We start from the raw sequence: 27665 nt of genomic DNA on the forward strand, positions 1-27665 counted from the left end.
GGGTTGGTTCAGGTCATTACTCTTCAAATTGTGCTAAGGGAAAGGATGAGAATAAAGGGAAGGATGCAGTGGTTATCAGAACTGAGCTTCTTTTTATGTTTTCATGGGTGAAGTAAAGGCTGTCTTAGAAAGAAATTGGTAAATGTTTTTACAGGAGAATTGGGTTTTTTTTGAGAGAGAAGGAGGCGTGAGGAGAACACAAGGTTGCTGCCTAAGGGTGCAGCAGTACTTGCCCCAAATAGGAACAGAATGTTTTGGCCACAGAGGTCTCAGTGCATTATCTGTTCAACGGGAAGATATGTCCTTGTGCCAGTTCCCCTTCTCAGTTCCCTTATGCTAGAACACTGCACTGAAGAAAAGGTGAGAACTCACCCCTGCTTCTCTTCAGTGTGTTTTAGAGGAGGATCCAAAGGAGACAGTGCTGTTTATATAAACACACAAGGAAGTGCATTCAGCTATTTGAGGACATGTGAACCCCGTTAAGGTTGGTGCATCCCATCCCTGCTTGGCCTGCCTCCTGTATTTCCCCAGCCAATGTGACCCACCTGCCAGCTAAGTGTGTCTGCCAGGGTGGGTGGTGGTATCTGCTGGCTGTGTCCTGGAGGTCCTTTGCAGGCCTCTTTTTCCCAGTGCATTTCTAGTGCAGATCTCACAACCTGTACTATATTGTGAACCCTTGGTGCTCTAGGACAACACCTTCAAAAGATCTAGGCTTGAGCATTGGACTTACAACCATAAAGTGGTCATAAGACTTCCCTGAACACTGTGTCCAAACTGGCAGTGAGGGAGAAATAATGAATTAGCATGGTCACAAATACCTGTGCCTTGACTTCCTGCCAGCAAGAGGGAGATAGAGATCCAATAAACCTGTGAGAGACGTGTACCTTGGACAGCAGCCCCACAGACGACGAGCTCTATTGCTCTTGTTTGGGAGCTGGGACTTTGATACCTACTGGTTGAGATTGTAGCACTGAACCAGTGTGTGTAGGGATTTTGTCTGTCTGGGCAAAGGAGGGTGTGATAATATTGCTGCTTCTATTTTGTTCAACATGAGTAAGAGTCAGAGGGACTGCAGTAGCACAGATCTTGCTGTGAGCTGCCATCAGGAAAGTACAAAATGTCCTTTCCAGCATAGCATTCTTGCTGGTTTTAACATGCTACTTGGACTAAACCTAGTACAGACACATGCTGTGTCTGCTGAGGACAGATACTTATGGGTTTGGAGCTGGCCTATATCTCAGAAATGTTGTGGGGAGCTGGTACATGTTTTTCTTGGCAGGAGCTTTCTTAGCCATGCTTTTTCTCTGTCTGACAAAGCAGTGTCATCCCCTGCTCTTTCCATCCTCTTAATAGTGGTGGCTTTCCTCTCTCTTGCCTCAGGCCCCATGATTGGGCAACTGGTTGGAATTTGGGTTGCAGCATATATTCTGAGAAAGAAGCCCTTCAACGAGGAATCTTTTCACATGTATCTTGTCCCTGGAGTGTTGTGAAGGAGGTGTGAAAGAAGAGCTGCCTCCTACCAGTCTCTTCCCCTGCCCAGGGTGCTGCCATTGACTTCCTTGTTTATAGCCAAGACCTGACTTGACAGAGTTCACAGCCTGATGTGCTCTTTCTCAGGCTCAGTGTTGTATGTTGGTGTGGATGCTGGGCTGAGAAGGGATTTTGGAAGCACTGTCCCTTCCAGCATGGTTACATACAACACATGCACTATTGCTGAACGAGCTGTAGGTCCCTGGGGAAAGTGGACTTCCCACACTTTTTTTTTTTTTTTCTGTGACCTCCTTCACATCTCCTGGAGACTGTCCCTACAGCTGAAGCATGCAGAAGCTTGAGATCTTGGGTCACCTTTTTAGGCCAGTGATATGTGAACTGTGGTTGGGGACACAGGTGAGCACTATGTAGGTAAATTCTAATTAATAGTAGAAACTCAGTGATTTCGTTCAGGCACATAAATAAGTGGAATGTGGGCCAGAAGTTCAGGCACCACGATTCTGGTCTGTGAGGTGCTTAGCAAACTAGCAGGCTAAGTCTCAGTCAGCTCTATGCCTTGCATTTAAAACTGCCTGAGAGAGAGTTTTTGCAGCCTCCATGGAGCAGTTTGTTACAGAGCTTTGCTGTTGTCACAGCTAGATAGCTAGTCAGAGATCTCGCTGCAAATTTTGTTGCTAATAAAGATGATTGGTGGGGAAAAGAGAACTATTTTTATCATGCAAATTAAAAGCATACTACATTTATCTTTTAGCGTTTCTCTATCTATTTTTCTTCTGTTTCTTTTCTGTCCCTTTGATGTATCTCCCTATCTCTATCTCATTTCCTACCTTCTTTCTTCCACGATTATCACTTTCTCCTTTCACAGGGAGCAGAAAGAAGCTTCTGCTGTGCTTTTTGAGTTCCCACTTAATCCTGCCTGATCTTTCATTATTAGAAGACTCCTTTCCTACTGGTACCTTTGTGCTTGGTACAGATGAATATGGCAGAGCCCTGCAGAGGGTCCTGTGCTTTTGGGATGCTTCCCAGGCAGTGCCTCCAGCCCCATCTCCTTTATCACTCAATCCAAACAGCTCGTGCTCAGATGCTAATGTTATCACTCATTTCTTCCAGCGTGGTGATGCCTGGAGCTTTCAAATATGTTCATTAATTAGGCCTCCCGGGGTGTATTCCCGGCTGACCAGTCTGTGTGCGTATGCGGAGCTGGCGGACGGGAGGAGAGGGCATGCCTGGCTCTGGAGCATACGCTGTGCATCCTGCCAGTCTGCAGGCTTGCTTTAACAGTTGGTCATTCCTTAAAGCCTCATCCCCCTGCAGAAGTGGAGAGAGCCTGGGATGCCTTAGAGGGGCAAAGAGACGCAATCGAGTTTGACAGGATTTGCACCACAAATTAAGTGCTGAATGTTCACGTTTGACACTCCAGTTCCATGGAGCTTTTGGGTAGCCCTTCACAGAGAAATCTGTCAGAAACCCAAGCATCCAGAAAGCAGGGGGGAAACCACTCTGCCACCTCCTGTTTTTCACTTCTCAGAGGATGCAAAACACCACATTGGTGCTGCATGGCCATGTCAGCTCTAGTGCACTGGGGAGGAAGGTAGTGTCATGGCAGGGAGCTTGCACACTGCCTTCCCTCCACCCCCCATCCCACACCTCCATTCTTGGTGTTTCATTTTAGATGTAATGGGGATGTGGCAGCAGCACCACCATTCTTCTTGATCGATTAGAAGAAAAAGTATGAACCAAACTCATTTAATTATGTTGAGCCAGGGATGTTCTTGCCAAAAGACTAACAGAAGCTTGGTTTCACTTCATAGATTTCCCATTTCCAAAGGTAGCTGTATCTTCTTCATTTGTCCTCAGTGGTTATGGATTATTGCTGTATGTGCTATCTGGAGCAATGCTGTCTTCCAGCCTAGCAGAAGTGTTGTATTGCTTCCTAGAGCCTGAAGAAGACTTCACCTTTTTGTAAGTTGGGTACAGAAATACATATCAGTAGGTTGTGCTATAATGACAGCTGGGAAAGCAGTTCTAAAAAGCTGCAACTTTGATGGAAGTCATCCCTGGATGGGCAACAGCCTTGTGCCAGTCTCAGCACAGCACAACCTCCCACAATAGCATCTTGTCATTAGAGCTGAATTCTCTTCTCTGTGTCCTGTGTTTACTGTCAACAAACATTCCTGTGGCAGCATCAAAAGACAACTTCTGAGCTTCTGTGGTTCTAGGATTTATTCAATGTCTTTCTCAAACTCTTGGTTCCTCCTGCTCAGAGACTACTCTTATCCTGCTGTATTGTTTTTTAGCCATTCCACTCCTGCTTAGAGATAAGCAAATTAACTGTGGAGATATGGGTCCCTTGCAGGAGCCTCTGGTGGGCAGCCTTTCCATGTGTCTCTGTGGGGTGTGTCTTAAGCCATGCTGATTTACCTCCATAAGTAGCCATCAACTGTACACTGTTGCATTTATTCCTCTCTGCCCTTCAACAAATGTTTTCCCCAGGGTCATATTCTAGCTTGCAACCTATTGCTTTGAGTATTTATTGCTTTCAACCTGCATCTAGGCCTCGAGGTATGGTTTCTGCTTCTTCCATTGGTCTCTCTGTTTTTTCTTCTGCTTTCCCTCAATACCACATGCCCAAGCAGCACTAAGCACTCGTGGGATAAGGGAACACTGCCCCAATTCACAGCCAGACAAAAGGAGTCAGGCAGTCAGATGTACTGCTGGGACAGCTGCTGAGGTGGATGGAGAGGTCAGAGGCTGTCCCTGCTCCCCTTCCCCTGACAGAGGTTACCCTCAGCTCAGGTTGTCAGTGTGGCTGTCTGCATTCTGTTCTTTAGCCTGGTCCTCTCAGTGTGACCTGTGGTAGAAAAGAAATTGCTCTTACCCATTAACCAGGGTCTTTTTTCCAGAACTGTATGGGAGAGAGAGCTATTACACCAGCAGTTCCACTGGCAGGTCTGAGTGGGAGGCAGAGGGATGAGGAGTGAGAGGGATACTTACCTGCACCTCTGGGAGCAGCCAGCCACAGGAGCAGGTATGGCCTCAGCACGAGTGACTACCCCTCTTCTCCCAGCAGGTGCAAACTGCAGAGCCAAAGATTCAAACCCACATACACATCTTTTTGTGGCAGACTGGACTTTGACGAAGTAAGTTTTAGCTTTCTGACTTTAGGCTGATTTTTACTTAGCTGTTTTTTATGGAGTCTGAGAAGCAGCCTGCAGCCCTTGAAAGGCCTGTGCACCAGAGGTTGGAAACATCTCGACCAGGAAAAATCATCTTCATGTTTATGTGAGTGTGTGCAGGAGCTTCTCCCTCACATTGTCATTTTTGAACTGGAGAGAGCTGGTGTGAGCACTTGCAGAAGGCAAGGAAAGCAGGTTGGATGCATACTGTCGAAGCAAATTCAGGCTTATTATTCAAACAGATGTTCATGAATATATTTTACCATACTTGCAGAGTTTTAATTGTAATCTGACTTGATGGGCACATGAGTTTAAAAGTAGAAGACTGAATTTATGGGAGGAGAGATGATTTGGAAGATGAACTACCAAGCCAGAGAATGAGGGTTCATGTCTGGCTCTGCACAAGCATAGGCACCTCACCTGGGCTTATTGTTCCTTGCCTCCCCTGGGTCCCAAGGGTGCTCAGATCCTGCTGGGAGAACATGTCAGCATCCTGAGCAGGACTGTTTGTGTGCTGAGTTGCCTGTTCATAATTGTTTTCTTTGCTTTCCACTGTTGGCAAATATAGCAGAGAGTTGCCACTTTTTTATCTTCCTGCCTGTCACTCCTCTGTCCCCAGGTCAGGGGCTCTCCTCCTTTACTCTTCTGCTTTCTCAACTTCCATGGGAAGCTGTTAAAACCTTCCTTGGTGGCACTTCTCCTGTGAAACCAGGTCTCTGTGAACTTTTGGTGATACAATGACTTCACTGCCTGGTGAACAAGGAGAGAATCTGGGAAAGAAGCCAAAGCATGATTCTATTACGTGATTATTATTATTTCCATTAGCAACTATGGCAGGAAAAGTTATGATAAACAAGGGAGAGATAAGTGCGATTTGTAGGTGTTTAAACCATTCTGTGCATTTTTTAAAAAAAATTATTTATTTTTCTCCCTGAATACAAGCACTGATTTAAAGCTAGCAACAGATTGCTTCATTTTCACCCAGAGCCTGGTGATATTGGGGGTGCCCACATGTGGGGCAGCACAGCCTATTCATTCTCACACACTACCTATCACACAGCAGGTAGCAGTCCTGACTGCAGATGAGATGGCTTCTCCTCTGACAGCATCTGGAGGGTCAGAGAGGCATCAGCACCTCCCTGAGGGGGACAGTCCCCTCCAAGAGTTGTGCTGGCTGCCCGTGCAGCTTCCTCGCCCAGGAGGTGCGTGGGCAGCGCTCACCTCGGCTGGCAGCGTGGTTCATCTGGCATGGACCCAGCTGGCTGCAGGTGAAGGCAGCCTCCTGAGGATGGTCTCAGGTGGAGAATTTGGACAGAAACGAGCCTGAGAGTGCAGAAAAGAGCGTAGGAGAGAGGCTGTTTTGTGATGGTAATTGGTAGCGTAACTGTGCTGAGGCAGCTGTTAAAAACAGTGATGCTTAAATAGGAAGTTTTACCCCTTATGGTAAACGACGTGGTAGCACAGACTCTAGAGATGGAAACCTCCTGCTCAGCCTCCTGCAGAGCTGTAAGGCAGCAGCTGGTAAGAGAGCTGTGCCTCCAAAAATACTTGTGGAAACTGCAACACCTCTGCACATGCTGCCTGGTCCCTTGGTTCCCCCTCTGGGCGAACAAAAAGGAGCACAAAAAAGTAAGTAGAATTGAGGGCTCAGCCTTTCCCAGCTCTTGGGAACCACAAGTAGGTTTCTCTGAGTTTTAAGGATACCTGGGGAGACCAGTGAGTACCTGCTCTTGGCTTCAAGAAAAAAGAAAGAGTTTGGGGAGACTTCTTTATGCAGAGTAGCACTGATCTGAGCTTTTAATAATGCAGTGGACTTGTAAGTGTTCCAAACTGTGAGATTTTTGAATTAATTTTTAATCCGTGGTTTAACATTAAAGATTAACGTGTGTTTCAAATTTCAGAAAGGGAATTTACCCCTAAAAGGCTAAGACTTTCTTCAGTGGCTTCTTATGTTTTTGTCCTATTTTACCTTTTCTTTTTTTTTCTCTTTTTCTTCCTGCTGGGTGCATTAAAAAACAAAACAAAAACAAAAAGCAAACTAAAAACCAGAAAAAAACAAAAACAAAGGAAAGGGAAAACCCACCACACAGGCTGTGCTTGGGGAATTTTCAACTTGTTGTTAAACCAGTGTCCAATCGGGCTCTTTCATATTAATGCTGCTCTGGGTGCTCTTAGACCTGGCTGGAGAAACAACATCTGTGTGAAAAACTGAGCCAGCTGTGCAGAAAAAAATGTTAGTTCAGAGCAGTTGTGTACCTTGCTGCTTGGGCATAAGCAACTTCTTGCATCTGCTACAGAGGGAAAATTTGCAAAATGTTTTCCTGAGACTTGTTTTCTAAAAGACAAGGGAAGCTTGTAGCAGTTTTATGTTTGCAGAAGTTAGCAGCTGTTGTAAAAGGGAATTCAGGACATCATGGGAAGGGAATAAGAGAAGGCAAGCATAAAATCAGATGGCACTGTGAGGCTTGGTCATCTGGGGTTAACTCTCAGATCTTGGCATCAGAAAATAGGTGTTAAGGGGGAAGGTGCATTGTCAGCTACAGTAACAGCAGAATCTGCATTCACAAAGTCTCCTTTCTGCATTTCAAGCTTGCTACGATTGTACTCTGTGCTTTTTGAAAAGCTGCTCAAGAGGCTTGGAGCATTTTATAAGCATTTGGTAGTTCCTTGAGGGTGCCTGCTTTGTGCCTCCCAGCCTGGAATGCTTTGGGCCAGGGCTGCTTGCAGAAAATGTTTGCTCTAAGAATCATGTCGGCCTCCAATGGAGCTGAACATAGTGAACCTTCTTGGTTATTCTTTTTTCTCCTTGATAAGATGTATGTGTGTGTTAATTTGAAATCAATACTAATACTTGGTACAGTGGTGGAGAGAGTGATTAATAGGCAGAGCAAGGCCCATGAATCAGGTTCTAAAGTCCCGTTCCTGTCTCGCCATTGACCTGCTGCATGGTGTTTGGGTGAGTTATATCCTCGCTCCATCTTGGCTTTCCTCACTGCAAAATGGAGACTCTGCATTCCTTCCTGGCATATTTTGGAGCTACCAGTGCAACTTTTGATGCTGTATACACAGCTAGAGTGCCAGAGGGCTGGCATTGTCTGCAGGGGAAGTGCATAGCATTTGGGAAAAGTCAGGCTCAGTGATCTTGGCTTGGATGCTTCGAGCTGCAGATGCTTCAGCTCCGGGTACATGATGAGCAGGGAGAGCCTCTCAGCTCTGGGATGTGTTTCTCTTTGCCCCCTGTGCTGGCACATGCCAAAAGGACACACAGCAGATGGATAGCAGATTTATATTAATCTGGCTGTGTACATTTCATCTGTTGGTCCTGCATTCCAACATACAGTGCGGGAATGATCAGCCTGAATGACTGGAGTGTAGGGAACTGATTTATAGTCAGCAACACTTGCACCAGAGCTTTGGGTTTCGGTGTCGGCAGATTGGAAAGATTGCACTTCCAGAGGGCAGGCAGCATGGAGTGACTCTCCTTCGGGGAAAGGACTGCAAAGTGCTTAAATAGAGGTGTTCCTGTGGCTTTTGTGTGGAAGTCTCTGTGCCTGACACTCTCCCCTTGAGCCACATGGAGACCAAACTTCACATGGAAACATCTACAGCTCCAGCACTCTGGGTGTTCCCATGAGAAGATTGTGATGGAGTTTGTAGCTAAAGCAGGTAACAAACTGAACGTTTATTCCAGGGAAGTCCTAATGCACCCTCTCTGTTTCATTTCACATCATAGTGAGAGATCAGGTCTTGTAATGGAAGGACCAAAAATCAGGGTAAATTTCCACTGGGAAAAGAGACTATTGACATGTTGTTGAAAGGCCACAGCATTTTAAGTATGCCTGTGTGTATTCACTGCACTGGGACTGCATAAAATTATGCAAAGTCAGAATTTATGTAATACCTAAATATATGGCAAAAGTTTAAATGGATTGAAATAAAGTGTTCTTACCTTATTGAACTGAAGTGTACCAATATTACTATAATTAAATGGAGAAGTCAAAGCAATTCACTTTGTCTTCACTCACTGAAAATGTCATCAAAGTTGATATTCTAACAGCTGACTTTGATTTTAATGAAAACTCTTCTTTTCCCAGTGGAAAATTGTCCTTTTACAACCTTTTCTAGACAGCTCAACTCATAATCTGAAACATTCAATTACTGGCCTGGCATTTGCCAGAGAAGAAGACAAATTTGGGTTTTCTTTTCTTTACAATTTAAATGAAAAAAAGCCTCCCTTTTTTGTTTCCTTTCTGTTTGCTTGTTCTTAATAATTTTAATAATTTTAAATCCATAGTAGTTTGGGATTAATGAAGTTTAAGATATGGAAGTCTAATATCTTTGAATATGCCCATGTAAACTACTTTCAATCCAACTGCTTTGAGAGACTGCTTTAATCAGTCTTATTTGCAGACAGGGAAGTTTCACGGTGATTTTCCACATTCTTAAGCCTTAAAGGCTCTCTCTCTTATGAACAAGCTACAAAAGTGTTTTATAAACCCCAGTTTGGAAAGATACTTAAACATTTTTAAACATATATTTTTAAATATATTTCCACTGACTTGTATCTGGCTGAGCCGCCCTGGCTGCAGGTGGGCTTCTGATAGCCATGCAAGTGGCAACTTTGGTGAAGCAGGACTCAGGTCACAGAGCACGAAAATTTTTAAGGGAGCTGAAAGGTATGGTGAACAACAAACATTGGCCAAGTATCCTTCCACTTGCAAAGTGTGTGCACTCCACAGGATGGGAGCATTTCATGCATGAGACACAAAGTGGCTGTGGAAAGCAGATAGCCAACTTGTTGGCATTGCCTTAGCCAAAACTTACGGCTTGCTGGACCAGATCCTTTAAAAATCTGATACTTGTCCTGGTGACAGTCCCTCCCATCCTCAAGGAAAATAGGATCAGTCTGTTAATGAAAACTTTTCTTCTCAGAAAGAGCTTGGGAGGTTGATTCCTTGGGGGTTGCTTTTATTTTAAAATATTTAAATATTTTAAATTATATTATTTAAATATTTTAAAATATTTAATTTTGTTATTTTGTGTATTAGATACCCCTTTGTTAAGGCATGAGACCACATAATCCTCCACAGGCCAACATAGGCAACCATGGGGTGATGGTGCTGGAATATCCCAGTTACAGGGGAAGACAGGTGAGGTGGCCCCAAGAAGCATTTGGAGGAGCTCCCCTAAATTTGGCTTGGAGAAGTAAAGCCATTTCTTGGAATTTATTTCCTGTCCCCAAACCCCACTGCCCACAGTCCCATGAACTTCCTAAACCCCAACCCCAGCTCTCATTCTACTACTGCAGCCTCACAGTCCTCTCCCTAAAGCTCTCCTTCCTGAAGCTGTCCTCTCCAACCTGAACTATGTCTGGCTTAGCTTAACCCTCACCTTGCAGGGAACTTCCTCGAGGACTCCCAGATGATGTCAGTGGTGTCTGCAGTGGGTGAGACAAGATCCAGCAAACTCCTGGATCTTCACCCAGCCTGTGTTTAATAGGGCAAGCCCTGTGCCTTTTTTGTTTATCACCCTCTGCTCTCCCTCTTTTTGGAGGAGGATGAACATAGCTCTTGATGCTTTGGGTAAAAGCTGTTGGTTGAACCACAGGTTGGGATGTTTGCACTGGAGTTTGACCCAAGGATGTTGTCTGGCAGCTGCACTCCTCGCTGCTGCCTTTCCCCCTCACACAAGTTGTATATTCCAGCCTGTTCACCCAGTCATCCTGCCTTTCCCTGTGCCAGCTCCCCTCACATGACTTTAATCTTATTCCTTATGGGCTCTGTCCTTCCCACTCAATATACCATTGAATATATTTAAACCTTGAGTTGTTTTCCCTTATTAAGCAGTTTATCACTGTTGCAATCTTTTTGTATTTTTTTTTTTTTTTTAGCCAGGAGAGAAGGAAGAAATTTATTCTTTTGACCATAAATCATTTACAAAGCTGCTGGGCTGTTAATGTATTTTTTATGTCTCGGCAAACAGAAAATAGAAGTGAGTGTCTTAGTAAAGCTTTGCTGACCTGTTTTAATTTCAGCTTCCTAACCCCGACTCTCTGTTCCCCAGCCTTGGGAGCAGGTACATTTCTCTTGTAGAGGCTTCAGTGGATACCTTCTCCCCAAGGAGACAACTTTGCTGTGTCAGCAGTGTCACGTGCTGTTGCCAACACTTGGCACTGATCCGCAGCGTGACACATCTCTGCTGACTGGGCTGTGCTGGGAGAATACTAGCAAAGGAATGGGACCAGGGAGGGTGGGAACTCAAGCCTATTTTTGCTTTCAGATTGTGGGAAGAGCTCTAATTAGATGCCCACTCTGGGATAAGCATGTCACATGCAGCTCTCAATTCATCCTGTGCAGACTCAACCTGTACTTTTCATGCATGGGCTCAGGTGTGGTTAAGACACCCACAGGGATGCTTGAGGATGCTTTCAGAGACAAGGGCTGGCCATGGTGGAACTTCCCAAATGTTTAGAGCTGGCTTCAGTGAGGTTTTGCAACCTGCTTCAGGAAAATTAAGCTAATGTGTACCTTCACTGCTCTCAGTCAGCTCCGTGCCTTTTTCCTCCTTCAGGAAACATAGATATCAATCTTTGTGTAAAAGGTGAATTTTCATTTCTGGTGTGACAAACAGTAAGATAATTAAGAGGAGGGATGTGGGAGGTTTATGTTGGCATCCTAGCTAGATGAATGGGTAAGTCTGCAGCTCAGAGCTGTTGCTGCAGGCTTTTTGCAGACTCAAGCTGAGCTTCTTACCTTAAATGTACTTATATGAACGTTTGATAAGCTTTCATCCCCAATTCACTTTATCTAAAGTAACTGGCTGTGGTCACTTAAAATGTTCCCATCCCTAGACATCCATTACTGTAGGGTGATGGCTGTACTGTAGCAGTGAGCAGAACAAGACAGTGTGTCTGCAATGCAGCTTTCCCCTCTCACAGCAAAGGAAGTTAGAATGTCCCCACACCTTTCTCAGCAGGTTATGCTGCTTAATGCCTAGCTGTGAGGTAGAAACACTGCTTCTTTTCTGCTTTCACTGACTTTGGGGCAATAACCTTGTGTTGAGCAACAAGGCAACCAGCACAGGATGACAACATCTTAAGTTACTGCAGCAGGATTCCCCAGAGCTGATCTATCACAGGAGTAGGGAGGTGAAGGAAAAGGAACTGTGTATGCCAATCTTTGTTTTGTAAAAGCCAAAGAATAGGGAGATAACTTTCTGTGCCCAGTTAAACTTTTGTTTTCTTCCTTATACAGATAAGTAGGACATGCCTGCTATTTGGAAAATAGTGTTTCAGGCATCTCTGAAGGACCTGAGGAGAGAAGGAAATGGCTGGCACCCTGTTGCAAGGACACACCACTCTGTTTGTACCTTGGGTATCTTGCCTTGTGTGGCCTTCAGCCATCTTCTGTAGCCAGATTGCTTGTTCCTGATTTGCCCTCCTGAGTCCCAGGGTATGAGTCATTGATGACTCTGATTCTAAACACAGCCAGGGATGGACAAAATTGACACCAAACGGTCCCACAGAGTGGGCTGCATTAGCCTTATCCACCCCTTCATTCTCAATTTAGGGGAGAAATGAGTGAGCTCTTCAGTTCCTGTTCCCCCCGAGTCCCCTCTGGCCTTGCTCATCTGCTACAGCAAAAAAACCCCAACCTCCAAAGTGCAGCTGCTCCTTGAGTCCTCTGCAAATGCTGTGAATTCAAGGACTGCCAGCTCAGATCGCAGCAGTTTCTGTTTCCAGCCAGTGCCGCATGCAACGGAGGGAAGTGTTAAACTTCCCATAATGTACTTAATAGTGCAACACTATACCATGGAAAGGGGATTAATGCATGCCCAGAGCACTGCCATTGATTAGTTTTATCCTAGCTAATGTCATTGTCGACGCTATTTTTGTTCCTATCAATGTTCCTTTGTATTTTTATAATGCTATAATACAATGCAGTTGTTTTTCTGCCTTTAACTTGCACACATATTGCATTCAAGGCAGCAAAGATAGATGCAAGGCATCCATCCCAGCTTGCTGGAGCAGCAAAGGTGGCAGCTCTCGTGGCAGCTTCAGCAAGGCTTGATAAAAGCACGTAAGAGAAGCCTGTACTGGGATCACGGCAGGAGTCCAGAACTGGGAAGGACCATTTGGGTCATCGGCCCCATGATGCTGCATCTGTAAACCGGATTTGGGTTCTTGTTCTCACTTAGCACATGCCAAGAAGCTGCTCTAACAGCATATTCTTCTCACTGTTCAGAAACTTCTTTTGCATTTCAAGTCTGTGACTAATTAAACAGAAGCATTAAGATCTGTTGGAAAAGCACAGTTCAGGTGCTCAGGGAGCTTAACATTTCATGAACTCTGCCACCTGGAGAGCACAGCCCCTCTCGATTTCCCTAGCAGGTCTGAGTGCTCAGTAGTTCAGCAAATCAAACTCCTGAGGTCTAAATCTGAGCACATGAGAATCTCACACTAATGGGGACCCTCTGAAGATACCTGAAGCTCTCTGGCTTGCTCAGCAGAATCCAGAGAGTTTGTGGCAGAAATAGGGAAGGACTCAAATTCCTCAGTATGTCATGACAGCCTCTTTCCTACCCCTGCAAGAGCTAATCCAGCTCCTCTGATAAGGACATGGAGGGAACTGACACCATTCTGGAAGTATGTGCAGCTGAAAGCTTTCCTGCTTTTTTTTTTTTTTTTTTTTTTTTTTTTTTTGTCATAAAGTCCATTTTTCATCCTGTCTGTGGCTGCAGGTTGGGGAGGTCAGCACAGGGAGATATGCTTTATGTCATCCCAATGAGTCAGTTGTTTGAAATTCTCCTCCCAACTGGCCTGCAGAGAAGGACATATTTCCAAAAGTGAAGATGGCAGGGGTGGTAATGACTTCTGCTCACCGGTCAGCAGCTGAGGCCAGAGTGGAGTGGGTCTGCAGGAATTTTCCCCTGTTAGTTTTCCCTCTAGTTCAGATGAGGTTATAAATGGTAAGGAAGAAGGGTCAGTGTGATCAGCACAGTTTCAGAGGTAGCCAGTGTCCCTCACAGCTAGTCTAGCTCTTGGCAAGGAACACTGCAGGACTCAATTTCAAGACCCTGACCCTGTGTTTTCTCCCTGGATTAGTGCTAGCCTGTGTATCCCACAGGTTGGGCAGCAATCCTGAGATTACTCTTACTAGAGTAAAATGGATCTTTTCCCTTGGGAGGCTCTATGCTAGGGGGATGATTTGATACCAGCAGCTGTGTCTGATGGTTTCTCCAGGGATAAAGGTGCCTATTGACCTGCATTTAACAGGAATACTATCACTAGAAACACCTCAGAGGAAAAGTTAATGTCAGTATAGTTTTAATACCTGTGTTACAGAGACCTTGCTCTAAACTATGCTAGATGGGATTGTTTTCCTGCTGCTTGTTCCAGTCTGTCCTGCAGAGCCAGCCAAGGTAGGAAGGAAAGTTTTGGAAATTATTTTGCCTTATACACTGTTCCGTTGTCTCCCACAGGTTACTATCCCATTGCTAGACCTGTCAGCCACTTGTATAACATTTGCCCTCAGACTGGGACACAGAACCAATCCCCCTACCAATGTCTGAAGCAAACTTTGCCTTCTTGCTGTGAGCTGGCAGGCAAGCTATTGTTTGCTGGAGCCCTTCCTTCCTCACTCCATTGCTCCCACTATTATTGTTCCAAGGAGGTTTCTACCAAGCATCCTTCCCAGAAAAATGTGTTCAAGGGCACCTTGGAGGCAGGATGCAGTCTACTATGACAGTGTGAATCTGTCCCAAATGCCTGCCCTGCAAAATGACTTTGGAGCCTGGAAGTTTTTCCATGGTAGTATTCCCTTAGTGAACTGGAAATTGTATAGCTGGGCATAAATTCAGATCTGTGCTCCATTGCAGTGCTTGGTGATGTTGGTTCCCCAGGCAGGGTGGAGTTCACTGCAAGCTGCCTCCAGGCACTAGGCTGGCTAAATACTGTGTTTGTTTAGATGGACTCTGAACTAGCATTTCTACCACATCCAGAATGAAGCAGGATACATAGTCCCTGGTGAGAATGGGTAAGACCAGTATTCAAGCATCTTGTTGAGCAGTTTGGGTGCTGTCATATCACGCTGGATAGCTTCAATGTTTTCTGTGTTTGCAACTGTAAGCCGGCTCCTTCAGGGCTTTTTGAGTGTTTGCTGCAGAGGCAGATCCTATGGCAGATGTACTGCCTGCATCTGTTCCCGTCTCCTCCTGCTGTGAGCCACTCCTTCCTGGGTTGTAGGTTTTGCTGCTGCTCAGTGTGTTGGGTTGGCAGTGTACCTCAGCTCAGGGTGGGAGACATTTCTCTTCTTTAGCACAGGGGGTAGCTTTGGTCCCAGACTCAGAGATGTGAGGCAGGCAAAAGGCACAGCAACTTGTATTTTCCTTTCATCTCAGGAAAAAGACTGCTCTGCAGTTTCTCCCTCCACTGCCTGCGGTTGCCAGATGGAACACTGTGTTTCTACTCTGTTCTTGAAACTTCTGTGTGACCTCATCTTTGCCTCTCTAACAAGGGACCCAAAATGTCATACTGCCAAAGGTATCTTCCCCAGCATGTGGCAACAGGATTGCTAATTGCGCTGGGACAGGTGGGAGCCATTCCAGCCATTCCCTGGGTTTCAGATGCAAGCTGAATCAGCTTGAAGCTTTATTCTAATTTTCCCCACAGCAGCACACATTCCTACACATCTTCCCTTGAGGTCTGGAGATGCAGAATGCACACAGCTGAGGGTTTCTTTCATCCCTTTCAAACTTTCTTCCCTCCTTCCTCCCCTGGCCATTTGCTTCCCTGAGTTGCCAGAACTGCAGAGTGAGCCTGCACTCTGGTCTCTGCCTTTGGGTATCAGGAGTTTGCTGCTAGCAAGTGCCAAAAGCTGCTGATTCTGCTGGTGATCTCTGGCAGAAAGGTGTGGCAGTGAGTGGGAGCTGGGAACATTTTTTTACCAACTTAGAATGAGTCAAAGTGCTAAGATTTGCCCATGTCTTTCAGCTTCACTGTATCTGGTATGTTCTAAAGGCTCTGTGAAGCTTGCAACCCCTCTAGGGCAGCTAGAAAATGTGACTCCTCCTTACACCCACCAGGGAGGGCAATGTGTGTTGTGGGACTGTGTCCTGTGTGCTTGTGTCATGATGTATAAACTACCTACATAGACTCCTTCATGGATACCAGGGAAGGAGCTGAGGTGCCACTTGGAAAAGCAGCAGCAGCAGCAGTGAGCCATCAAAAATGAAATCAGTTGCCAGAATAATTACTTGATCCTGAAAATGTGAAGAAATTCTGAAAGAGCCTCTGCAGCCAAAACATTCTTCTACTGACTTGTTCACTGATAGGGGACAGAAAAATGGAGCATCCGTTCTAATTAGTGATGGGAGCTTGCTGCCTCAGGATCAAAGGAGAACGCTGTTTGCTGAATCAAGCTAAGATCAAAGTGTCCTACGTACAGGAAAGGCCCGTTCCTCTTTCTGCTGACAGTGGTGTACCCTGCTCATCCTCTGGGCATGCTGCTTACAGGCTTGCTTAATTACTAAGTAAGGAGGAGACTGCAGTCGCAAGAGAGGGTGTAATGGCCATTGTAATCCAATTCTGAGATGACTTGGCCGTGATCGATTCTTTGTCTCTCTGAAGTCATTAAACTTCTGAATGCTTAGAAAATACCTGGATTGTGTAACTTTGCAGGAGACTTCTTACAACATCCTTTGCTTGATTTTTCTGACCTCTTATGTGTAATTTGACTTAGTAGGCTGTATGTGTGTGCATATATCTATATTTGCATTTATATCTACTCAAGGGAATTTGAGTCCTCATTCCTTAGGCTGCATTGAAAAATCCTTATCCCAGTAGATATGCTAAATTTGAAATCTCTTTTTCCCTCTCTCCTCTGCCTCCCTCCTCTTGCATTAATGCAAACCCACATTTTTGCAATGCCTAGTTTTGAAATGTTTAAACACGAATAATTTGGTTGAGTTTTCCTAGCAGTTGTCTTTCTGGGCGTACAGGTTTTTAAATGCATGTGACTTCACGTGCATCCATCTGTGTTTTGGGCCACAGGTGTTGTTGTGGAAGAATGCAGTCACAAAAATACTTGCATAGATGGCCAAGTGCACATGTAAACATGTTACATTTTCTAGTAGTCTTGAGATGATGCAGCTTCTGAGGAGGGTTTGGTTTTTGCTCTTTTGTCCACTGGGAAAGGAGTCATGTTATAGTATCATGTTATAGTACTTCCCACCCAGTGCTGTGCTGTCACACCACCCTACCTCCCTGCTCATGCTGCTGGAAGAGGACTTTTCCTACATTTCCTCTTGCCTTGTTTGTGTTTCCTTGACAGAAGTGGCTGTGTGTGTTTTCCCCATCTGTAGCCTCACACGTGCTACTCGGCTTAACGAAACGAGTCTTTAAGTGCCACCTGCCTTGTATCCCAAAAGAGCCAAAGAAGGGCCAAAGAGCAGCTGGCATGCCCTGGGCTGTGTGTGGTAAAGGCAAGCCTGAGGAGCTGCCTTGCCTGGTGGTTTAACAAGGCAGAGATGGGACAGTGTGGGGGAGTGCTCATCTTGCAGGCCAGGTTCAAAGCAGCTCCCCTTGACAAGAGAAATGAACAGAGACCTCAGCTCCTTCTCAGTGCTTCCCTGCTCCATGGCATTCAAATTAAAAGGGATGCTGTGGTGCTTAGAAAGGAAAAGGAGATAATGTGGGCTGTGGGGTGTTGCAGCATAAGAGTGGGGTGCTGGCTGGGAAAAGGGAATATGTGTTTTCTTCCATTTTTAAAATTGCTCATGAGTACATTGGGAAGTTCTCAAATGTAGCAAAAAATTATTTTTACTGTGAATAAATGATGTATGTTCTATTTTAGTGTTTTTATTATTCTGCAGGATGTTTACAATCAACTAATAATAAATATTAGGAGTAGGAAGAGGGTGATTAGACATGAAAATCTCATCATCTTGATGACTGAGTGATTGATGTAACTAATCCTGCAAAGCAAACTGCAAAGTCTAACTTTTCCAGTAAATTGGAACACTCACACTTAAGTATTACTTTTTCTGAATGACAAGAATTTGAATGTGTAGGTTTTTCATAGAACTGAAAGTGGAAGGGATAAGGAATGAGGCTGAAAAACACATAGTGCTGTTCCAAATTGGATGAGTAGTTTCTTTTCCTCTCATGGAGAGGATCTCATTAAATCTATGCTGAATATAACAGAACAAAAACCCACCATGTTGGAGAGAGAGGTCAATCCAATAGATGTTCAAATCATTGTGACTCCCTGCACACTGGTTAGCACATGGATGATGCTAGACTGGATGTGTAGTCATGGCAAGACAGCCTTCAAATTTCGGCCTGAAGAAAAGACAATTCCTTGTCAGAGTCACATTCAGCAAGAGAGATCTCCAAAATTGACATGGATCACTTCTGGCCTTTGGGCTACTGCCACTGCCTGGCCAGCCATAAGGAAATGAAGAGTCCAAATCCATTCTGAGCCTGTTGCCCACAGACAGAGCTGGAAGGCAGATGCCTTGTGATAAAGGTGATGCATGCTTATTACTGGCTCTTCAAGTTATTTACTTCTGCTTGCCACTGACAGACTTGCATAGGAGATTGATGGATTAAGCTTTCACCAGCTGTTTCTCATGCAGCCACCTAACTCTCTGAGATGTTAGCATTGGAGATTAACTGTTCTTCTAGGAGTTTACAAAACAGCCCATATTTTTAAATATGTCCCAAGACAACGAGGAAAGTCAGACTCAGGGTGCTTTTTTTCCCATAAAGTAAGAAACTTGTGAATTTCACTTGAAGAGATTAAAGTGAAATTTTGTCTGACTCTGTTCTGAACCATTTCTGAGCCTCCCTGAACTACTTGGGGCTTTAGAGATAGGAGATGTGGAGGAAGGAATGGAAATTTGGAGGAGGTGGCTGATTATTTGCAAAGCCCTGGAGTCCTGCAACTCTGGAGCAGTCAGTTCAAACACCAGAACACATGGAAGGCTGTTCAGGAGTCTAGAATCTTCAGATTTGTAGCATCTGAAGCTCAGCACTTCCAGGCTCTGGTGACACATTTCTACATTAGGCAGCCTGGGAAGGATCTCAGCAGACAAAGCATGTAGGAGACACTCACCTTTTCCTCAGACATTGGCTTGTTTGGTTTCTTGGTAGTCCAGAAAGAAAACCATTCTCATGAAGCATTTCACCTTCAGCAAACCACTGCCTCTTGGCAGAAGATAGAAACTTTGCAGGCAGCCCTTCCTGGATTCAGCAAGAGAATAGGGTGGTCTGCAGACAACACCTCTGCTGTTGCCTTAGAGCTTGAAAAACCCTTGCTTTCTTCTCCAGTACCCTCCCACATGCTTTAAACAAGAAAATGGTGAGCTGTCATACAGAGATATAGCATTTTGTACCAATATTTTGATTTTGTGGAGAAAAATGGTTTAAAGCATTTTAGTGCTACTCAAAGTGGTGATGGAGACCCCTTGGTTAGTTTAATTTGACAGGATTTTCATGGTAGGAACAGAGATAGTTCCCTTTGTGACTTGTAGACTTAAAATGGCAGCCTTGAGCTGCTGTACTGGGAAACTGCGGCTTATCAGACTTTCATCTTTGTCCAGTCTATGTGGAATCCAAATGAAATTTTGGAAAATAAATGAGATTTGATGAGATCCTCCATTAGCAATAGTAATTTTTCATCAGCTAAATAGAAATGCCTGGACTGGAAAATATTTCGACTTTTAACCCTTTAAATTAAAAATATAGCTAAAATACTTTGGGTCTTGCTGGACTGTATGAGGCATAGAAGTGGGAGGAGAACTGTGTTTCTTGGTTAATATTGCAGTTTCTTTTTCTCTTTCCCTGATGTTGGGTATCATTAAGATGATGGGTTTGAAAACATAGCTCTTTGTCTTAGACACAGCTTGGTTGTTATTAAGGCCCTTTGCCTGTTGCCAAAAAAATCCCAGCTGTTCTCAGAGACCCTGTAACAAGAGTGCCCTCACTTAAAAGGGCCACATATGTGCATTTGTCTATTAAAAAGGTCTGCATGAGAGCAGACTGATCTGTGAGCGAGGAATAGAGTTCCTTTCAGCCTGCTGTAGTAGGGTACAGCTGTGTAGGAATGGGATACTGTGTTGTGACCTGCAAGTGTATGGAGCCACCTGCAATGCCTGCGTGCCTTCCTCCTGAAATGCTTGAACTGTGTGTCCTTCTCTTTCCAGGTCTGGTGTGTCCTCTGGAGGTGTCAGTCAGTTCAGGGAGCATCCAGGTTGCCCGAGGCCAGACAGCAGTGCTGCCCTGCACCTTCACCACTAACGCTGCTCTCACTAACCTTAATGTCATCTGGATGGTCATTCCTCTTTCTAACGCCAACCAGCCTCAACAGGTAGGTCTTTTCTTACTGGAGCATGTATTTCCTTGAGGCTTTCCTGTTCCCCACCCTGTTCTGGATGTAGGTCCTCTACAATGCTGAGTCTACGGTTGTCCCAGAACTTCATTGTCCCTTCACTGCTGAACATGCCCTCCGGATATTACAAGAATCTGTTTCCTTTGATGTTTTGTTAACAGATGCACATTGTGTCCTTGGCTGGATGTGCAGCTGCGCCAAGTGTATGTGATGCTGTGTTGCTGCCCTGGGCCTCTAGTGGTTTGTGTGTTCAGAAGAGCACAGGAGATGTAATCCAGGTTTTGGTGCACTGGATATGGAATTTGGAGGGCCTGGGAGTAGCTGCAGCTTTAAACCTGTGAAATCTATGTAAAATGTCCTCTAACACATAATCTCTCATAGACTCATCGCCCCTTTTACTTTCCTTCTTGTTTTTTCACTGTCTGTAGCTTTTGCAAGTCTGTTCTTATGAATATTAGCAAATGAGGGTATATAATGGTGGGCACAGGAATATGATATGAGATATGCTGGCCTGTTTTTTTCCCACATACTCTGACAACAGAAGAAAGCTATTTCTCTGAAATACATCTGTCCTGGGTCACACTACCCTCATCACATTTTGTATTCAGTCTGAGAACGTGCACTGAAGAATACTTGCTCCTCAGGGACTTGGTCCAAGTACAGTGTGACTGGCGGAGGCTGTGCAGGTTCAAAGGTTGCGCTGCCTGTCATTCAGCTCATCCCAAAGATCTTCAATAAGCAGTGTCAAATCATGGCAGGATCTTACTGACAGAGACTCAAAATGATACTGTCCACTGGGCAGATGCTTCTCATCAAAGTATTCACTGACCTGCAGAGAGCCTCTGCTTCTGTACATTGATCCTGTCCAGACAGGTAATGACTATCATACGAAGGAGGCTGGTGTTGCCAACCCAGCTACACCAGAAGATCTGGGTATCTTTCTGGTCTGTTACCTTTATGAACATTTTTATTGATGTAAAATGGGCTACAGAGTGTGCTCCTCTTTTGGAAAAAACACCTGTGCTAGGATGTATATTGAGGTTTGGTTATTCAGAGATCCTTTAATAACTGGTCCTTCCAGCTTTGGAAGGCCTTGTTTTGCTTGCTGTTCTTCCTCCTTGCTCAGCTCCCGCAGAGTGTTGTTTGAGCCTTCCTTTCTTTTCCAGGTTATTCTCTACCAAGGGGGTCAGATCTTTGGTGGTGCACCTCAGTTCTATGGGCGAGTGGGGTTTGCTGTGACAATGCCAACCACCAGTGCCTCCATCTTCATCAACAACACTCAGCTATCGGATACTGGCACATACCAGTGTTTGGTCAACAATCTTCCCGACCGAGGCGTCAGGAACATTGGAGTCATTGGACTTACTGTCTTGGGTGTGTTTATTGGTATTATGGGGGAGAGGCGGGGAACGGGGATGAGGGGACCTCTGTGCATGATAGTGCATCATCAGCAATATGGTACCGTGTGCCTTTGAACCCACAGACATCCTGTGTGAGGAATGGGCTGCCTTGTGGGTGCTGTGGGAGTTTGTAGGGCACACAGACTTCATATGCAGGCAGTCTGAAATGAAGTTTTAAAATATGGTGAAGAAAAAGTTATTGTGGTGGTATTGTGATACGGAGTTGCAAAGAAGCAGGAATAAAGTATGAGGGCTTTCTGGAGGGCTGAATGGAGTGTAAGGGGTTTGGTGCATAGCAGGAGAAGAGAATGACTTTATATCTTTGCTTCCTTTCCATGAAAACAATAAGCTCTGGATGTTCCCATTGATACTAAATACTCCAAAGTGCATGCCATTATAGAGATATGAAAGCAAAACCAAATCACTCTAAATTTTGCCTGCACCTCTGTTACCTTTCACCATCCTTGCTATCTCAAAGACAGAAATAGTCACCTTTTTCTCAAGGGAGGGATCTAAGAGGACTGGTCCTATGAAAGTCAGCAGTAGTCTGTAACCTTGATGTGCTGGTGGGTCAGGAATCTTTGTGTGAATTGTCACCCCCCAAACCATAATGAGTTCCTGTCTGCTGCCTCATTCTTGTCTCCTTGACAGCTCATGCCACTGTCCTTGCTTTCCTCAGCAGCACATGTCCAGAGTGAGCCTGCATTCCACTGTTTGGTCACATTTCCTGATTTGCTATCACCTTCCCCTCTTCTCTCGCAGTTCCTCCTTCTGCCCCGCTTTGCAGAATCCAGGGGTCCCTGGACGTGGGCAGCGATATCACACTGACCTGCAGCTCGGAAGAAGGCATTCCCCGGCCAACATACCTCTGGGAGAAACTGGACAATGTCCCCAAGTTGCCCCCAACTGCCACACAAGGTGCTCATTCTGTTGCTTATCCTCTTATTTCCCAGGTGGCAGCCTGGGCTGTCCCTCGTCTGAGCTGCCAGAGGTGGCATGGCTCATTGAGCGTCTGCTGTCATTTGCATGGTCCCTTTATTGGAACGAAGATTCCTAAAGCCCACGGTGGACTGGGTTCTCTCCAGAGGCCACTTAAATTTTCATGGGATTTTTTTGGTACAGCATGTTTCCCATTGGAAAACAAGGATTGGGTTGAATGGAAGAGAGAGAGAAAGCAGTTGCTAGACGTTGGCATGTGGCTGGAAATTTCAGCCGCCAACTCACCTGCATTTTAAACCAAATGAAAGGCTTATGGAATGGAAACTGGGAAAAGAGTGGCAGAATCATCCCAGGGAAAAATGGCCAGGTTCTCACATGGATGCCACAGTTCTCCAATAAATTCCTGCCAGAGCTGCTTTTCAGATGCATGGAGAAGCAGGGTTCTGATCAAACTGGTGTTTTCCAGTCTCGAGTCCCATCCATAAATTTTCTTAGACTGGTGTCATGATCAAATACTTATAGCTGTACTTTTGCCCTTTATCTTGCTGTATTTTAAGAATATGCCAGCTTTCAGTTTCATATAATTCAGGAATGTGGAATACTGGGAGAGCAGGAGATGGATGGGGAGCCCAGGGATGGGAGAGCAGGGGTTCTGCAGGGCAAGAATGAATTCAACAAGTAGATCTGGGTATAGGTAATTTTGCATCTCTTTCTTCCCTGTTCTCACACAACACTGAGAGTCCCAAGCTTTCATCTGCAGAAATTCCTCTATAAGAAGAGAAAGAAACATCTAGTGTAAGCTCCTTAAGGCCTAATCTTGTCTCTGTGTGTGTATGTGCACGCACAATGCTTCCATCTCAAGGTTATTTCCTAATTTATTTCTCTCTTAATAGTCTCACACCAAAATTATCTATTTGCTGGCTTTGCCTTTTCATGGGTTTCCTCAAGCGGGGGAGGGATTTAAATCCTTCTTTTCTCTCTGACTAGACCAAGTCCAGGGCACTGTCACTCTCCGAAATATCAGCACTGTGTCCTCAGGTCTTTACCAATGTGTGGCTTCAAATGCCATTGGAACCAGCACTTGCCTTCTGGACCTGCAAGTCATTGCACGTAAGTATTTTGCCAGGGAAGGCTTGGCCACCTGCTTCTGTCTTGTGACAGTAAGGTGTACAGTAACCATGTTTGCTGTGAGCCACCACGTGCCTCTCTATCAGAAGATAACCATGCCCTGGAATGGGAACGTTGCCTTTCTCCCCTCCCAAGCCACGGCAGCCTCATGTGCTTACAGATGGCCACAGCCCATCCCTGATTTCTTCTCCATGCTCTGTTCAATCATCTCCGCAGCTCACCCACGGAGTATCGGCCTGATTGCAGGAGCGGTGGCCACAGGTGCTGTTGTGCTCGTTGTTTGCATTGTGTTGGTGGCTGTAGCACTGTTCTACTGGAAAAATAAACACAAAGAAGAAGAAGAGGAGGAAATTCCCAATGAGATAAGGTAAGGGTCAGGGAAAGCTGGTGGTGGGGGACCTCCGAGCAAAAGCTGGAATGGAAGTGGAATTGGAAATCTTGTTTTTGTTAATCCTGGGTGTGTTCCCCGGCGTCAGGGGAAGATGTCCATATATGTCCAGAAAATGGAGGGAGAAACTGAAGAATGCTAACAACAGATTTTGTTTTCAGTATCAGCTTTAACAAGAGCTTTGGCTTCATAGAATCACAGAATGGTTTGGGTTGGAAGGGACTTCAAAGGCCATCTAATTCCAACTCTTTCCCCAGCAAGAGGGATGAGACTTCATGTTGTTAGCTCTGTAGGAGAGTGATGTGGTGGGAATTCTGACCTATAATGAGACAGGGATAGCTGTAAAGCTCTGGAGATACAGTTGTGATATTCTCTGGTCACAGAGTTACAGTCATCACAACTATCAGTGTCTGGCACTGCCTGACTTTGTAGACACATGAAGCATGGGTCATTTGCCTTAGTGGCAAATTTGGCACATGGAGCACACAGGTAGGTCCTGCAGACAGGAATGAGCAAACAGGCCAAGGAGCAATGCTGATTCACACCGGTGCTGTCCCTCTCCTTGAATCGATGGTGTTGACCCCAGCATGGTGGTTGGGGTTGGAGTGTTGGACAAATGGGACAAGTCCTCCATATGCCCTCACACCTTCTCCTTCTCAGGGAGGATGACCTACCACCCAAATGCTCCTCTGCCGCAAAGACGTTCCACGCTGATGCGTCCTCATCAGAGAACGACACCCTCACCTCCTCCAACACCTACAACAGCCGCTACTGGAACGACCCCAAAGCCAACCACGCCACAGACTCCTTCACCCGCTTCAGCAACAGCAACGATGCTCACCAGCCTCCCTTCTCCCGCTCAGGGAGCACGAGTGCCCGCCCCGTCTATGCCAATGGCGGCCACCCATCCCCAGCTCCCCCTAAGACACTGGTGGTGACGGCCAGCACGGCGCCGTCGCCTCAGGAGGTGATCCGGAGCAATGGTTCCGTCAGCAGGAAGCCACGGCTGCCGCACACCCGTTCCTATGCAGTCAGCCAGGCCACGCTGGAGCGGATCGGGGCTGTCCCCGTCATGGTGCCCGCCCAGAGCCGGGCTGGCTCCCTGGTGTAGGACTGTGTTGGTGGCTGAGAGCTGAGCGAGGGGCCTCTCATCCCCAGCAGGGTGAAGAGACCCTACTCTTTCCTGAAAGGCAGCGGGGCGGTGGGGGTCACACACTTACCTCTCCACCTGCCCTCCCCTCTCGAGGCTGCTGCCAGCTGTTGGGACAGCCCTGTCCGAGCCGCTTTCTCCCCAGGCGCTGGAGCTCCCCGTGCCAATGGACGCCACAGATGTGCCAAGGCCAGAGGAGCAGGGAGGTCGGGATGTGCTCCCGGGCTGCTGGGCCCCAGCTGGGACATGCACTCGGGCCTGACCCTGGGGGGAATTTTTGCTTTTATTTCCTGTTGGTTTCGTTGGGGACTGATTCCATCCATTTGGGTCTTTCAGGGAGGTTTGGGAGATATATATATATATATTATTTTTTTTTCCATTGTTGTTGCTGTTTTGTTTCCAAGAGGATGACAACCTGCATCGGGGCAGGAAAGGCTGAACAGCCCCAGCTTCCCATGGCCCTGGCTCCTCTGTTGGATTAGGGAGTACTGTGCACTGGGGCTGGGTGTGGGGAAGCATGAGACAGGCTGGAGGGGCGAGATGAAGGCAAAGCCACCAGCCCAGGCAAGGGGATGGTTGGGTGAGGGTGCAGACTGGGAAGCATTTGTCTTTATTTTTTTCAGTTCTTCCCCCCACCTCAGCACACACAGGCACACACAGGCACACACAGACAGACACATGCAGATCCTCAGACTGGGTGTTTCTCCTGCACTAGATTGGAGTACCACCAGAGCCCTATTTATAGCTGTGGAGAATCTTTCCCTGAGACACTCGGTGCAGGGCAAGGCTGCACCACTGCTGCTGCTGTTGCTGCTGCTGCTGCTGCTCTAGGGCTTGGATCTCTTTTTTTTCTTTTTCTTGGGGTGTTGCTGGGGTTATTCAGGAGGCAGAGAGGAACAGGGTGGTGTGGTGGAGCACCAAGCAGCTGCATCCATGAGGCATCTCTTGCCCCTGGGCTGCTCTGGTTTAGGGCAAGTGACTTCAACCCCCTTCAAACCTTGATGTTTGCATGGTGGATTTTATTCATCAGGCTATGCAGGGCTGGGCAGCATGGCAGGCACACATTGTGCTTGGAGCCTTCACAGAGGGGCATCAGAGTTTTCATTCCCGCTCTCCCATGTGCACAGACATGTTGGCAGGATTTGTTTCCTGCTTTAGAAAGCAGAGGCTTAATGGAAGCCCACACACTATCTCTCTGCCTCCCCCACTTCCCTCAGCATCCTGGGACTGGGTACTGGTGGCATCTGCCAGTGGCCCTGCCATCTCCTTGCAGCCTGGCAGGTGGTTGTGGCTGGCACCTCTACTTTTTTCTATTGCAACTAAATAGCCTTAATCAAAGCCAAGAGTTGAAACCTCTGAAGGAACCTGATGCCATTTGGAGGGCTGGACTGAGGGCTGGGATTTCCCCTCCTAGAGAGCGCTGGTTCAGAGGCCACACCTGGATAGGTGTTTTGGCCCTCCTGCATAACACCAAGCCTTGCACAGGCAAAGGCAGTGAATCACCTCAAAAAGCACCAGAGCCCTCCCAGGTCTGCTCTTGGAAAAACAATGTGGGGAGTCACAGGTGACTTTCCATAGTTCTCACATTGGAAAAAGGGTCTGTTTAAGCCAACAGACTCTTCCTCATCCCCACTTTCCTTGTCCTGGCACGGCTTTACTTTCCCTAGCAGTGCACAAACCTTGGGCAGGGCCTTCTACCTGAGCAGTACAAATGCAAGCACAGACTCTGAGGAAGAGGAGGGAGAGGTGAGGGCTGGGTTCCCACATGGACACACTGGCTTTTTGGGAGACTGGGAGTTCCCAAGCAGCACTAGGTTTGAAGCTTGGCTGAGATTTTGTGCCTTCTTTTCTTAAAAAGAAAAAAAAAAAAAAAAAAAAGGAAAAGAAAAAGAAAATAAAAAGAAAATAAAAAAATCCAACTTCCCGTCTATCCCCCTCCACAGCACTGCATCCAGAATGGGTGCAAACCCCCCTGGTGGTGCAGGCAGGCGCTGCTCTGTGTGTGCACACATTCCACTGGAGCAGTCCTCCTTCCTGCCTGTCTGCTCACTTTGCTGCTGGGTGGTAGGATTGATGGGGGAAAAAGAGTGGCTTTAGAAACCCTAATGTGGGAAACAAAAAACCCCAAAACAATCAAAGAAAAGCTCAGACACATTCTCTCTGCTTTTGTAACAACCCCTGTGTGACATTTACAGGAACACTGCCCTCAGCAGGTGCCCTCCTCTACTGGGAAAGCTCTTCTGGTTCCTACCCTCCATAAGACTGTTTGCTCCTCTTTCTTTGTTCTTTCTAATTGTATAAAATTCAATAAAATTTTATTCATATAAAAAAAAGGACTTCTGCCTGCCTGCTGCTGCTTTTTTCTTCCTCCTACCTAATTCTGTAACTACAATGACTTTGGCCATTAATACTTATCCTTGATGTGACTGGCAGTAGGCAGTGACCACGCAACCAAGAGCTGAATGTTATTAGGCCAGCCTATTTTGTAGTGAGCTCTGGTACTAGAGCCTTGTTTTTCTCATTCATAATAGCCTGACACATTGCCCTTGAATGTACAATTTCCCAGGCTTGCAAGGTCTCTACTTCTCTAGACAAAGGTGAGTT

The 27665-nt window shown here is 46.0% G+C and overlaps 1 protein-coding gene across 3 annotated transcripts in view; it reads left to right on the forward strand.

Moving 5' to 3' along the window:
- The window catches only part of IGSF11 (immunoglobulin superfamily member 11), a 103879-nt gene extending 76488 nt beyond the window's left edge, over positions 1–27391 (forward strand). For 2 of the 3 annotated variants that reach the window (XM_058852880.1, XM_058852901.1), the window contains exons 2-8: positions 19872–20035; positions 20218–20259; positions 21223–21430; positions 22219–22374; positions 23383–23505; positions 23740–23890; positions 24572–27391. In XM_058852880.1, the coding sequence (XP_058708863.1) occupies positions 19872–20035; positions 20218–20259; positions 21223–21430; positions 22219–22374; positions 23383–23505; positions 23740–23890; positions 24572–25022 (1295 nt within the window). In that variant the 3' untranslated portion in view covers positions 25023–27391. The remainder of the gene's footprint in view (positions 1–19871; positions 20036–20217; positions 20260–21222; positions 21431–22218; positions 22375–23382; positions 23506–23739; positions 23891–24571) is intronic. The other variant, XM_058852890.1, reaches the window with a different exon arrangement.
- The last annotated feature ends 274 nt before the right edge of the window (positions 27392–27665 follow it).

The sequence above is a fragment of the Poecile atricapillus genome, chromosome 1, assembly GCF_030490865.1.
Source record: "Poecile atricapillus isolate bPoeAtr1 chromosome 1, bPoeAtr1.hap1, whole genome shotgun sequence".
Classification (NCBI taxonomy): domain Eukaryota; kingdom Metazoa; phylum Chordata; class Aves; order Passeriformes; family Paridae; genus Poecile; species Poecile atricapillus.